At 43.8% G+C, this 15,049-nt stretch overlaps 1 protein-coding gene across 1 annotated transcript; it reads right to left on the reverse strand.

The window, feature by feature from the left end:
• Nucleotides 1-47: 47 nt before the first annotated feature.
• On the reverse strand, nt 48-12,108 carry LOC120829263 (rho-related GTP-binding protein RhoA-D). The gene is made up of 5 exons (XM_040193232.2): nt 11,944-12,108; nt 4,263-4,418; nt 2,718-2,838; nt 2,022-2,152; nt 48-1,698 (listed from the first exon to the last, which is right to left on the reverse strand). Exons 2-5 carry the CDS (start codon nt 4,416-4,418, stop codon nt 1,525-1,527), a joined length of 582 nt encoding a protein of 193 aa, XP_040049166.1. The 5' UTR covers nt 11,944-12,108; the 3' UTR covers nt 48-1,524.
• Between the last annotated feature and the right edge of the window lie 2,941 nt (nt 12,109-15,049).

Here is a 15,049-nt window from a genome sequence, read left to right on the forward strand (position 1 = left end):
CTGCAATATGTAAATGGTCACAAAAGACTTGAACCTTATTTGCAAACTTTTTGCAGCATTTTAAAAATACTTTAATAGCATGTTGGTCTCATCCAGACATTCAACACATCCCACTCCTGTTTGTAAAGCGTCATCACAAGCAACAATTCTCTAAGTAGGTTTAGTATAACAGATCAGCCCGTTCTTATCTACGTGCATCTGAACGTACCGGATGAACAGATCACAAGGGGAGCTTATGGCATCGGTATAGAATAGCGTTCCTTCATGACTATGCAAGACGCACTGCATGAAGCGCTTTACTTAGTTGTCAGAATTTTCAACTACATTTTTGTGGTGTGAACGGCACTTTGATGAAGCGGAGCTGCTCTGAGCCCCGTTGTCTTCTGATATTCTATTTATCAGCTGGCCCTTGGTCAATGACGACTACTCGAGACAGTTTCAGACCGGACACGCGCGTTATTTCAATCACAGTTCAAGTTATGTCAAATAAAACGTCTATTACACAGCAAAGCCAAATACTTTCACATTGCTAAAGACAACATTTAAGCTGGAAATTTTATTGAAACTCTTATACGCAACATACCTATAACCTGTCTGAATTGTGAATGATACAATGTTCGTCCATTGCGTGCAGACACCAGACACCTGTAGATCCGGCGCACAGCGACGCGCAATGACGGCTTACTGGATCTCGTGTAACGGCGCAGAGCTCAGACCAGAGGGCTCGTCTGGGGAAGGCGTCGATGTCGCCGGAGAGGGAAGTCTGTCCGACTCGGAGCCGGCGTGAGCGCGGCTGAGTATTGTGTCCGAGTATCGTGTCTGTGCGTCCAGTGCCGTGGAAGAAAAGACAAAGCCCGGTGAAGTCCAAAACCTCTCCACACAAACACTCACGGCTGCGTCTGTTTAGGTAGCGTTCAGCGGATGCATGCAGAGTCAACAGGCTCGAAATTTAGTCGTTACTGCAACAAGAGAAAGACGAGGAAAATGGAGTTCTGATGACGCCACACATAACGCGAGTAAAATGAATAGTGGTGCGTCGTACAGGTTGATCGTGACCTAAGCTGATGTATAAGCAGACAGTGGTACGTACATTTTGAAGAGAAGCAGGGGTTCCCTAATATTTAAGCAAATTTTAAAACTTGAGGGAGCATTTGATCTTTTCTCTTCTCTGTAAACATACAGATGTGATAGGTTTGTAAAGTATATGCACATATAAAAACAAACATACATTCATATAAGGGCAGGACAGGTCCTTCACACTAATAGACTGGTGTGCTGGTGGGGGAAAAGAACAAAACAAACTGAAAGGTGTGTGAGTAGCAGAGAAAATAGTAAAAAACAAAACAAGAGGTTGATTTTGTTTTGCTTTACAACAGCTGTGTCAGTCTTTCATATTCCCCGGTGGCATATCTGCATCTGTGAAGTAAGTATAGTCCACAGAGGCCATTGGTCTAAGATTTCTCTGGGTTTGCCCTGTGCGCGAGGGGGCAGCCTTCCTCGGGTGCCGATTGGCCGACAGACTCGTCACAGAAGCTGGCAGCCGCCCCTCTTCTTGCGCTTGCGGACCTGCAGTGCCGCTCTGGTGGCCATTTCAAACACCTCCCGCACGCCGTCCTTGGTCTTGGCGGAACACTCCAGGTAACCGAACGCACTGATGCGGTTGGCCATGTCTCTGCCCTCCTCGGACTTAACGGGCTCCTGGAGGTTTCACGTAAAGACGGCGGGTTAAAAATCACGCTGACTCTGCTCATTTAACAAGGAGTGATTTTGCAGAGTACTAGAATGCATTAAGTACATAAGTACTGTACCCGATTACAAAGGCTAAGTACAACTACTTTGAGTATTTCCCTCATGCAACTTTATACTTATCAACTACATCAGAGGTAAATAGTGTACTTTACAGCCACTACAGTCAAAATATTATACTGCACAATGTTTTTACTTTTTAAAGAAAATGTACTCATAATACTTGTGTACTTTCGCGTCAGCGATATCCCTTTGTTCCACTGTCAAAAACACACCTGTTTCATCTTGGCCAGCTCCCTGCGCGTGTGCTCGTCGTTCCTCAGGTCCTTCTTGTTCCCCACCAGAATGATTGGGACGTTGGGACAAAAGTGCTTCACTTCAGGCGTCCATTTCTCGGGAATGTTCTCTGCAAGGACCAAATACATTTTAAAAAAAACTCCCAACTCATTTCCATACAAGGACAGTCGGCCTCTTGCACTTGTTACAAATATAACCATCACGGGTCCCTGACTGCGCTGATACCAGCTCGAGCATGCCAGCTAGAAGTCGCCGTTGTCTAGAAGGAGATGCCCTACTGTGATGGGATGAGGCGTCCAGAACAACAATAACACGGTGGGACAAAATGTGCTTGCTCATCTTTTAATGTGGAAACGAATTAAAATGCGGGGGTGGATGCTGTGACAGCGTTCTCAGCTGTAACCACTGGATTTTACTGCACTAACATACATTCACTTTCTCTAGATTCTGTCCTGTTTAAAAGCTAATCAAATTCTGTGTTAATGACTGAAAAAAGTAACCAGCGGCCTTGACTCACTGAGGTAGCTTAACAAAGATAAAATTATGACATTATTTTAAATCAGGTCAATCTCTTGGGTCACTAAAAGCAAACAGCGATGAGAGTTTTATCATTACTTGAATCGGAGACAACACTCATATTTCTAAGTGTGTAAACGATTTGTGTGCAGCCTCACCTAAACTGTCCGGGCTGTCTATGGAGAAGCACATGAGGATGACGTCCGTGTCGGGGTAAGAGAGAGGCCTCAGTCGGTCATAGTCCTCCTGACCTGCTGTGTCCCACAACGCCAACTCCACCTGCGGAAGAGGAGAGAACGAGAAGAAACAAAGTGAGGCTTCTAGCAGAGAGCCCAGTTTAGGCACCACTACGGCTTCAGCAGGGTGAGTGTGGTGGAACAGATTATGAGCGAGGAGAATATGGCGAACGGAAATAGAGGCAGAATAAAATGGAAAGATGAAGGGAAAATAGCAATTAAAACCATTAATGCATTTCGTTCCTAAAAAGCAATTCTCCCAAGGTTGAGATTGTTCCCCCAGGACGATCTTAGGCTGTTAATCAAACCTGCTCTAGATAAGACAAATTGCCAGCAAAAAACACTTGATCATCAAGGTCTGTAGCACATGCTCCAAGGCACCCAAAGCCCCCACGTAAGAATGTGTTCTACACAGCAGACGACACGGTTCACGGCATGAACCAGAGGACTGGGAGAAAAACAAGGGGGCAACTACAGCGCGGTATCAGCGGCTCTGGACGTTTCACTTCTGCAGTCACGTTCTGCCGAATCTTGAGTGGCCGCACCGATCTGGCCTCCACCACGGTTTACTGCTGCTCTGGGATTATTTTACCACTAGATGTCTCCCAGGGGTCTGACTCATCCATGTATTTTACCAGGAGGCTTCCTGTGTGAACTTCTCGTTGAGCACTCATTTTAGTTTTTCTAACCACAATAAACTTAGTCAAAGAATGAAAAAGTAGAGGTCAGTGCGTTGAACTTTGACACGAAAGACTGAGAAAACTATTTCATTCCACTTAAAACATTATTATAAATCTGACTACAGTCAGCTTTGTAAGAGCAAATAACAACAGGAAATGGGAGATTAGTCATGAAGAGACTGGTCTCAGCTCTGGGCAGGAAGGTGCCACTGATCCATTTCCTGTTGTTGCAGGAGGTTTGCGGTTTTATAACAAAGACCCAAGGATTTGCTTACAATAAGCACGTATCCCAATCGGCCTTCACGGCACATGCTTCTTAGGCAGCATGGCCACATCTTTATCGCTGCGCCAGCAGTTTTACTGACACATAAACCTGCCTGTTCTCAGGAATGGCTTGGATCATCAACGGTGGAAGAAGTACTCATCCTTTACTCATGTAAAAGTGCTCCAATACAAGTTAAATACTCCATTTTTTTGGACAGAAGATCAATCTGTATTTCACCTCATAAAAGATCTTTGCTTCTTTTGACCTTTTTTGGCCTCAAACTGCTGAATCCCATTTGTGTGATTTTGAGTTGGTATTTATTTCATCTCTGACATCTGACAAGTAATCAAAACTACAGTTCGTAGTTTTCACTAAGTTATATTAAATAAGCATGTTGGGTTTTTTGGGGGTTGGGGTTAAGCAACAAGTCTAATTACACTAATAAATGTATTTAACCACCGTTTAATATTCATACTCATCTACCCAAAATAAATGAATATGTAAACTTTAAATATTAAGTACCTGTTTGCCATCAACTTCGATGTCGGCGATGTAGTTCTCGAACACGGTGGGCACGTAGACCTCCGGGAACTGGTCCTTGCTGAAGACTATGAGCAGACAGGTCTTCCCGCACGCACCGTCCCCAACGATCACCAACTTCTTCCTGATGGCTGCCATCTACAAACAGAACACAGCGTGGGCGGCATTTATCATAATAAAACAGACAGTAAACTGGGGAGAAGCAAAGGTCTTCAAAGACAGGAGGGAGGTGAAACAATCCAACTGGAAATAGGAGGAAAACAAGCTGCTTCCTCTAATGGACTAGAGTCACAGTCTGGACAAAGCCATTTGTTGTGAGTAAACTACGTACGTACGTACACACACACACACACACACACACACACTTTTATGTGGACTCCTCAGCTTTTTAGCATTTTTCAGGTTAGTGTTTTTAAGACCCTGTTTTTAGCTTAGCTGGAGGACAAAGTGGAGCATTTGGCAGGTAGAGAGCCAGTCAGGGGAGACGGGCCTAAAAAAAGGAGATAATTTAGCTGTAAACGACTCATAATGAATGTTAAGTATTTACTGGGTGTGTAAATAAGCAACTCCTTGCGCAGAACTTTGCCGTATAAACTTAACAGCTGCTAATTCAGTGTGGTGTTTACTGCTTGTGAACACATGTGGCCAACAAATGATCTTTTGCGGCTTCAAGAAAACAAGACATAACCCAGGAAAGCAAAACGTCTACATCATCAGATCCCCAATGTAATGTCAAACTGCAACCCTGCGGTGGGGAAGGTAAACAGTTCAGTGTATCAACAGTTGTTTCCTCAAAAGGTTGTCAGTGGGTGGGCAGGAAAGGTCCGCTTGATACCAAATAATTTAATAAACCTCCGTTTTTATGTGTATTAATGGGAACAGGACGGCTCCTCTACATAGAGGGACCAAAATGTGTAAAGCGCATCACCACTGATTTTATTTAGCTTCATCTCCACTACCACAGGAATCAAGAGATTTTAGAATGTCTTTCCCTCCCGCACATTAAATCAGGCCAGTTTGTCTCTGGAGAGAGCCGCCTGTTCCAAGTGATAGCAGACCGCGGTTTCTCCATTCATCATACTGTCACTACCTAAAGGAGGACACACGCACACACCTTATTGCGGACGGTGGCTCTCCCAGCGTGCTGCCGGCGGTTCAAGGGCCACGCAGGGTGCTCAGTGAGGGTAACGGCCCCGTACCTTTGCACTAGTGTGTGTGTGCAAAAAGTGGCAGCACATAACGGGAGCAGACACTCCAAAGAATAAATGAGCGCAGATGTTCAGGCGACTTAGAAAATTACCTGGACTATTTTTCTACAACATAAATAACCAAACCAACGTTAAGAACACGTAAAGTATTGAAAAATGCACTAAGTGGGGATGCTAATGCAAATATATGGTAGAAAAAAGCAGATATTGTCAATTTAATGAATCATGTACATTCAATAACATATTTGTCAACCTCTGCATTGCAGCATAGCAGTGAAGAGTCAGCTGTTAAGTTGGCAACCAGTGACATTATTTCTTATTCAGTGTTATGGTGGTGCTGTATTAGTAACTCATAAACTATCCGTCTTCATGCTCTTGCTGCCAGAAGCTCAGTTTTGAAAGAACATTCCTTCCGTTTGTCAGAAAACACCTGCAGGCGCATTATGTGCTTTGTGGATTTTTCCCACGACATTAGTGTCCTCACTTTCCCTCCTTACTTCCTTTCTTTCTTTAAGTGATTTCCTGGGATGACGAACAGTAGAGGGAGGAGAGAATATGAGCCAAAAGAAAGACAAAGAAATCTTTTTCCCTCATTCTTTCTGGTCAAACTCCTCCCCTCAGTTCAAATGAGCTTTATTAGCACAATGAGGTCTTATGGAGACAAGACACACATATGACAGTTAATATAATGTATAGCAAGTCAAAACTAACTGATGTTTCATTAAATCTAAACATGATCCCTGGATGTTTAAATTATATTACAGCGATAAATATACTCATTAGAACAAAGTAAGTCCTAACAAAGAACTTTATGATGGAGTTGCTCATGTACTCAACAATCAATAATTAAGGGTGGCCTTAAGTAGACTTCAGAGCTCAAGGAAAAGATGTTTTAGGATGAAAAAACAAAAACGTTCAAATATACTTAATAATCAAAACAAAGATCTGTGTTGTGTTGAAATCGCATGTACAACTGGCAGTGAGTGGAGTACAGCAGGCCCACCTCGTGATAATACAGGTGCATTATTCCCACAGGTTGCGAGCATGAGCCATAATACACAAACAAACACACACTACCTGCCCGAACACGCCCCGGCGTCACAGAGAAAGGTCGCGTTGGCTTTAGAAGTTCTTCTGCCTTGCGTAATGCTCGTCCCTGTGCGCGGTGGCAAAGGACAAAGTTCTCGTTCCTCACACATGCGGAACAGACGCTTATTTCTAGCGGGAAGGTGGGGGGGCTCCAATGCCATACCTAACATATTAGCCCATCTTGCTCGATAGAAATGGGGGCAGGTACTTGGACCAGAAACCAACACAATCAGAGCTGCTTGGTGTACAATGATAACTCTGTTTCGGTGGAATGTTGCATGAGAGCCACTCCTTACAAATTCTGCCAATTGTTGACATCTGCGCGTCAGCATTTTGTCCTCGCGCTTGAAGCTGTCCAACTATGTGCCACATACGACGAGAGACACTCCTCCCTTCACGGGGATCCCCTGCATCAGGACACCATACAAAACATGGTGGTGAATGCACGTTTGACCTGAATGAAACATCGGGTCATCACACAACGCCCCTCACCCGTACATGGCCACATTCAGGACAAAAACAAGCTCTGCGTGGAAAACAAGTACAGCCTCTGGTGCTTTTCAGCGAGACCATTTCTGTAAAACAGCAGGCTCGACCTACAGGAAAAGTAGAATCCGGCTCAACCTTTGCTGCAGCACAACCTGATGCAGTCTGACAGGGCTGCTCTGTGTGACCAATTAAACACATACAGGCGCAAATTCCTGGTGGATTACTATACACCGGCATATTTCTACTTTGCACCTCGTGATGAATATGTAAAATCCTGTCAGAGAGCAGAATAAGCTTGTGCTGCATTTCGGCCTCTGAGAAGCCTTGAAACTCGGGGCCAGTTAGCGACGCTCGTTGGATCGTATTTCACGTCTTGTGATGGACGTCGAGAGGACACGAGGAATAGAAGTCAAACAGGCCCTCATTTGGCCAAGTGGAGACCTGAAGGTGTCGCTTCACCTTCTGATCCAGTTTGACAGAGAAGGACAAATGAAATGAACTTAAGTGGCGGCTTCTGTTCTGTACTGACGGAGGCTTTGGCCACAGAAACGTAATAGATGCACCATATCGGACCTATAGAATATACATTTGTAGAATTTAGGGGTGGAGGAAAAAAAAAAAACTTGATTCTTCGATTTCTCTCGATTCAGAAAAGTTAATCGGAATTTAAAAAAGAAAAAAAAAGTCCATCTCGCGTGAGATATTTGCTCGCTCGCGAGGTTAGTCTCTGCTCGCGCTCAAAGGTGTTTTCTACGCGCTCGCTGTTTTTCTTTTTGACAGTAAGGGGGCGGAGCCAGTCACCATGGTCTACACCTGATTGGTTACAAACCCCGTCTTTGGATTGGCTGGAGTCATGCAGTCACACAACTATAGAAGCCCATTTCCACACTAATGTAAGGGGATAAAAATGATGATAAAACGTTGTCAAAAAACAAACGCCCCCCTTCTGTAATTGTAGTGGACCGTAGGTGACAACCAGCTACAACCATCATTTACCATCATTACCGGCACATTAAGAGCAATGCGTCCAGCTCGCAGACCGGTCAGTCTGAATCTGTGAATATCCAATAACTTTACCGAACTATGAAGGAGCCTGCGCATATCTTACCTCATTATTTCGATTTCCCAAAAAGTCTATCTGTATTGAAATTTGGCAAGATATTCACAGATTTGGACTTTTTTTCCGGTATTTTACAAATACGGACCGGTCTGAGACTAAGAGCAGCTTTTTCTTCATTTAAAAGTTAATATTTGTTTTACATAGGCTACTTTCATATTGTGTTGAAATGCAAGCTGCATTGGTTCTTGCATTGTTGATAAAAACTCATATTTGTGAAAGATTTTTTCTCTTATAAAAAATGAGGAGGTAATTAATCTGTTGATTTTATTTAATTATCAAATAAAGTAGGAAGTGATTAGCAACCTCTGAGTAGCAAACTCAGATTTGAGAAAATCGAGATGCATCGATAATCGTTTTATCAGTTTAGAATCAATAATCGGTTTAGAATCGAATCGTTGACCTCTGAATCGGAATCCAATCGTGAGGTGCCAAGAGATTCCCACCCCTAGTAGAATTACAGGAAGCTTTTAGTCTCCTTGGAATGTGCCAGGATACCCCCAGTCAAAACACCACAAAAAACGATGTTTAAACCTAGAGTTTGAGTTAACAGACAAATAAACGCACTGCGTTTAGGTTCAGGTATTGGCCGACCGACACCAGGAGAAACCATTCCCGTTATGAGGATCCATAACGGATCACAGAGCTCACAATCAAACTCTGTCTCAATGTGTAGAAAGGTGGGAGGACATAAGCTTTGAGGAATGTCTCACCCACTTTCAACACCACTCACCCCTTTCTTCTAAACACACAACACCCCCCCCCCCCGTCCGCTGATACCACTCCTGTACATGAAGACACGGCGCCAAACTCCAACTTTTAACACTATAACAAACCGTATGTTATTGTTGCATGTTGTGAACATGCCAGAGACGGAGGAGCTGTCGGCGCCCAAACTTTTCAGAATGGATGTATCATCTGATCCAGTGATCAAACTGGGGCAATTTATCAGACTACAGCACCTCTTTTGCCATAAAATGCATAGAAACGAAGTAATGCTTTTTGTAGTTGTTGTGTACCTCCAAACAAAGTTGTCCTCCCCTCCCCCCTTTAAACCCACAGCTTTGTCTGCAGTTGGATTAGAGAAAACCTTGAAGATACACTGAAACAGAGCTCCAATTCCGAAGGTTGAATCAGACCAGAAGTGGCTGCTCGGGATCCAGGTCGGGGGAAGCAGGCAGAACCGGGCTGGAGCCCAAAATAGGACAGAGCCATCGAGACTAACCCGACCCAATTCACCACAGAGCGGAGGAGCGAGGGAGAAATGGAACACAGAATTATCCTTTTATCCGCCTCTCAGTCTTGCTTGCCAGCAGCCAGGCAGAAAAGTCAGAAAGATGGAGGACAGGAGGTGTGGTGGTCGGAAACATTAGCATATTGTAACCAAGCAACAGATATGGAGAACGGCAAGACACGCCAGCGTCTTTGTTTTATTCCACTCGTAAAGTAAATAAATGGGGGAATCAGTCAGAGTGAATCAGGGCCGTTTCCGTGTTCGTAGCCCGGCTTCCTACTCTCTCCGTCTTCCTGTTCCTCCCTCCGACTCATCCCCCTCCACTCTCCTGTTCCCCCTCCCTCCCCCTCTTCCTGTGTTGCAGTGTGATGTCACCATCAGGGAGCTAATGTTCCGTATCCTTAGGGTGCTGCATTCCTCCCAGTCGACTCTCACATGCACAGAAAATGGGAGCCACACACAGACGCAGGGTGGATGGAACCGCACCCACCCGACACCACGACAGTTTGCCTCGTCCGCCCAGCCCATCTGTGCCTTACAGCGATGTGTAGTGTCGCAACGCTGATGTTTAATAGCATTTCAATTCTAATTCAATGTTGTTTGGCCAATCATTTCAAATTGTGGATCTTATGGAGGTCAACCGTTCAACACATGTTAAAACAGCAGCACCCCAGAGGAGTTCGATCACCTTTGCTTGGCTGAGAAGGCTGAAACACGACAGTGTTAAGTGTTCACAGCCTGCACCAACAACATTCAGACACTGTAGCTTGAGCCTACTTTTCACAAGTACCGATGCTCCCATCACAGAACTACTGGGTCCACCAGACTACTGTCAAATTATGGACAGCATGCGTTGTTTTGGTGACTCAAATTATTGACAGCATGCGTTGTTTTGGTGGAGCGCTCTGTTGATCTCTAGTCAACAACACTCAGTCCACCTACGGCCAGCAGTGACGCGTTGTTTAACAGACAGTCTTTGGTTCCACACAGACACCAGCTGCAGAGCGCAGACTCACCAGAGAACAGACAAATCTTTTCTTTCCGCTGTAGTTGAAGAGAATAAACACCAAAACCTGATCGGGATGTTTATCACAATAACAGTTTAATATTAAAAAACGAGGCCTGCCGCCAATATGATTTTCACTACTCTTGGTTAATGAAAAAGTGTGGAGGGATGAATTAAACCAGTTGGCCTCCCCCAGAGCTCTGCTGCTGATGTTACTCAAAACAAATGTTTGGCTTTCCTGCAAACTAGACCCCAACCAGCAGCCTACAGACAATTATCCATGAGGACATGTTTGCGAGTCTCAGTCAGATGACTGGAAAACAGACACAGATAAGCTTAAACTCAGCATTTTCCCTGTGTTCTGGTGAGAAACTGCCCTGAAATTGACGTGCAGTGTGATACTAGTCTCCTCAGAAAATACTGCCGATGGAAAGTCGTCCTGACAAATCCAACACAAGACCGGGTGGAACATTGTGTTTGAGCAGCTCGACAGATAAGCACCACAGCCTTAAAATACACAAACCGGGGAAACACTTCGAAACACTTCGAACCACTACCTGCAAACAGCCTGGTCAGCTACAATGACATCATACTTTATCCTATAGTAGCCGCACAAACATTTGACATAAAGGCATGCACACATTTAATGCCAGGAAGATCATTCTTAAGCACCATTCTCTCATTGTCCTCTTTGTGTGTCTTTCGCTTAACCTGCTGCGTGACGCTATAAGAACACACAGAAAAGGTGAGTAGTCAGTGAACGGCAGCACCGGGGAAAGCCTCTTTATCATGAGGGAACCAGCCCGTGTGAGACGCGAGGGTCAGCGAGGCGAGCAGCACAACAAGGGTGTGGTGACTGCGAGCAGGAATGTCCTCGGGACGGACCGATGTTTTAACGCTGGTTAGAAATGGCAAAGAACGAGACTTTTTGGAGGACACAAAAACAGCACAATCACTCGGTCGCGTATGAGTATTATTATTGTTTTTTTTTGTCTTGCTTTATAATTCCTGTGCGGGGGCAGGGAAGGGGAGGGAGGGGAGAGACTCCGATACCACGAACTTTCATTTAGTGGCCAAACGGGTTCCCAGAGGCGATACGTTCCGTCGCGACAACAAGTCGAGTTGAGCTCTGCCTTCTTCCACAGCTGATACCGATGTCATTAAATGACGTAATCAAGACACAGCCCGAGTAGATACGGGGCTTTGTGCGTTATGATACAGATCTCCGATTGGAGATAACATAAAAAGCAGGTGTGTCCCAAATGACTGTACTTTTTATTTGGGTTTACAGTAACTAGCCGTCGAGACACGTAAGCGATTTCGCGAGGTGGTGGGGGGGCTTCTTAAAGAAGTAACAGGTTTCAACTCGCCGAGCAGCTGCTGGTAGTTTCTCGCCTAATTGACGCGTCTTTCACAACCTTAGTCACTTTTCCTTTTTCACCTCCAACTCCAGCGTCACTCACTCAAAGCGCGTTTCGGGGCGGGCGAGATGAAATAAGTGAACATGGACGTCTGCTTACCTTTACCAGAGTGCGCTTTCAAATATTAAGAGACCTCCGTGTCCCCCCCACCGAGCGTCTTCTGACCGCGAAGCAGCTGCAGAGTTGAAGAACAGGCGGAGGAAGAAGCGACCGAAGCGACACCATGAAGACCCGCCCATAGCTACGCGTTCAGGGACCAACTCGGAAACAGGAATTCATAGCTTTCATTGTCAGGCTCGAAAAAATAGAGCGACATTGGCACGTACAAATGAAAACGATTAAGACCAACAGTTATGTGGATTGTGGTGTACATTTACATGTTTTACATTATCTTATATATTTCTTATTTTCTTAAATTGACTTGAATTTTCCGGAGGGAAAAAAGATGCATTCTACTTTGTGTCCTAACTACCTTTGGCTCATGTCCTGCCAGTTTCAAATGGGATTTTATGTGTGTATTCAGCCAAGAGTGTTTTTTAAATGAATATTTATAAATTATTTCGCAGTTTTTGACCGAAACAGTCCATCACTACTGCAGTTTAAGAATTATTATTTTACACAGCCACACTGAAAAACACAGAATTGGACTACTTAGGTCGGGCGCGAGATACATATCATGTTCTTTACAACTGCACCTGAATGCAGCATAACGTCTCCACTGTTTAAGATTCCAGTGTCTGCACGCTATTGGCTGAAAGAATCTAACCGTCGTAAGGTCCCCTCCCCTTTACGGTTAGATTTAACATCATTTTAAAGAAGGACCTTGCATATCGTTTAATTGTCACCATTAGTTGTTTTTTAAATTATCTCAGTAGCACTTTTTCAACGTTTTCAGCATTTTGTGAAATCTGAGAGGAATACTTTCGTCCTTGTTGATTTTAATATTCATCTTATTTTATCTCCATTGATTATAGTACATCAGAATTAGAATGTTATTAGTATAATGCTTCTTTGAATCCAACTCCAGCTTCACTCACTCAAATTCTTTGAATCATTATCAGTGTTATAATTTCTTGTTGTGTATGAAAAAGGACTTTGACTGTATCGTTCACAGGAGATCACATACAGGGATTTGAGCTTTTGGGGGGTTGTGCGATAATTTGCCCTAGAGTGCAGTGTACTGTAAAAACAAAGCAGATCAGAGGTAACAAGACACATTGCATGGCATACAAAAGGCCTACTATTAACAGACAGTAGCCTATTATAACCTCTCACGTGCTTATCAGCATCAGTTGTTTTAAAGTTCATTGGGAAGTTGTATTGTACCCAAAGAAAAACACCAGTGGCAATGTTCTCGTACGTCGGTAATGCCTCTCACGTGGACCAACAAAACAAAGACTTAGTTGTTGAGAGGCTTGAACCACAACATACTGAATATATCTTACTTCTCTGTATCGTGGCTCTTTGAGAGTAATTTGGACATCTTTCTGTCGTTTCCATGGTAATACCCACATACTGTAGTTTAAAATAAAACAGTGCACAGTGGCACCTCGCAGTGCCATAGAATGCAGATGGTATTTCTGTGGAGCTGCTGGCTGATGTGTGCAGAGCAGACGAGGATCAGCCTTTGCAATGCAGCTGCAAATCAGAAAGCTTGCAACAGGGGTGTCAAACTCATTTCAGGTTCGGGCCTGATGCTGCCCACTTTCATCGAACGCATATATGTATATTGATGTTGTTTAATTGTTTGGAGACATTTATTGTGTCGGGGACTTCTATAGTAGGTTTAGTAGACTCTTGAGTCATCTTGTATAGTATAAATTATATTAAAACCTTGTAACCTCACTGCTTTTGAGTAAACACAGAGACCTAGTCCAATATGCAGAGATGGCTATTAGCATTATCCAATCTAAAAGAGTTGAAGCATTAAGTGGTTTAACAGTCGTCAACCTAGAGCCACTACACAACCTTCAAGTTTACAGCTCCACCTAAAATTGCATAATTCCTTCTAAATTTAGAGGCGCCTCTGCGTTTCCTGTCATAGTTCTAGAAAGATTAGGAGAATAAAAGGACTATTTTAGTCAATATAGCCACATCATTAGCATCTATCATCATTGCTAACTGCTTAACAAAGTACAGACGTGTACGTCACTATCCAGCTATTAAAGTCGATGGAAGAGACCGTAAAATACGTTTATATTGCCCCGAGGGGAAACTCTCACATTGTAACAACATAGCAACATTTTTACACATTAATTCAGAGTATCTATCTATTAGGTTATTTACACTCTGTAAGTGCAAATGTATAGAGTCACACGGTAAAATAAACCAAATAAGTCTATCCAAAAGATAGACCAATCCAAAATGCTGCGGAAAACTGTATGCACACTGGCAACATGTTTACAGGCCTGGTGAAATGTGTCTTACAATTATGTGTTATCAACCAAAAATGAATTATTGTGTTGTATAGTACAGGTCAACAGGTCACCATTACACAGTGTTCTGCTGGGTTCAAAGTCTGCACTTTTATTCTTAGACGACTACAATTCAGATGGTAGTTTAACAATCGAGAAGATAAACCCTTTCATGGGCCTTTGTTGTGAGAAAATGAATTATAGTATCACAGACTATGCTGATATTGTATCCAGAGTGGCATACACCTTTAGAGAGGCTGGCTTGTGTGTCTAAAGTTGCACCTTTTATTGATTTATTAGCCTTTTATTTATTTATTGGAGCTTATAAAATCCAGCATGGACACAACCCCAAAATATCAACGACATCTCTGTGGAAACCCTTTCCTCATCTTTTTCTCACACTGGCCATTTAGGGTCAGTGAACACAGAAAACAAGAGAACAACTAGTAAATGATAATGGTAAATGGCCTGTACTTGTATGGCACTTTTCTAGTCTTCCAACCGCTCAAAGTGCTTTAACAATACATGACATCATTCACCCATTCACACCTATTCATACACTGATGACAGGAGAACCATACACAGTGACACCTGCCCATCAATAACTACCATTCATACGCTGTAGTCACAGCTACAGGAGCACTGTTGGGTTAAGTGTCTTGCCCAAGGACACATCGACATGCGGGTTAACCAGGCCTGGGATCGAACCCACAACCCTCTGATTGGAGGACAACCGTGCTCCCCACTCACCCACAGTCGCCCAGGAAGTCTGCTCAGGAGGGTTAGGTGGA

The sequence above is a fragment of the Gasterosteus aculeatus genome, chromosome 2 (assembly GCF_964276395.1).
Source record: "Gasterosteus aculeatus chromosome 2, fGasAcu3.hap1.1, whole genome shotgun sequence".
NCBI classification, from domain to species: Eukaryota; Metazoa; Chordata; class Actinopteri; order Perciformes; family Gasterosteidae; genus Gasterosteus; species Gasterosteus aculeatus.

What these genes read in the sequence shown, in the direction of transcription:
- LOC120829263 (XM_040193232.2), bottom strand. Translation starts at nt 4,418, where the DNA reads ATGGCAGCCATCAGGAAGAAGTTGGTGATCGTTGGGGACGGTGCGTGC. An exon ending in TCGAAGTTGATGGCAAACAG is followed by an intron (nt 2,839 to 4,262) that starts GTACTTAATATT and finishes CCTCTTCCGCAG; the next exon opens with GTGGAGTTGGCGTTGTGGGA. An exon ending in AGCTGGCCAAGATGAAACAG is followed by an intron (nt 1,699 to 2,021) that starts GTGTGTTTTTGA and finishes TGAAACCTCCAG; the next exon opens with GAGCCCGTTAAGTCCGAGGA.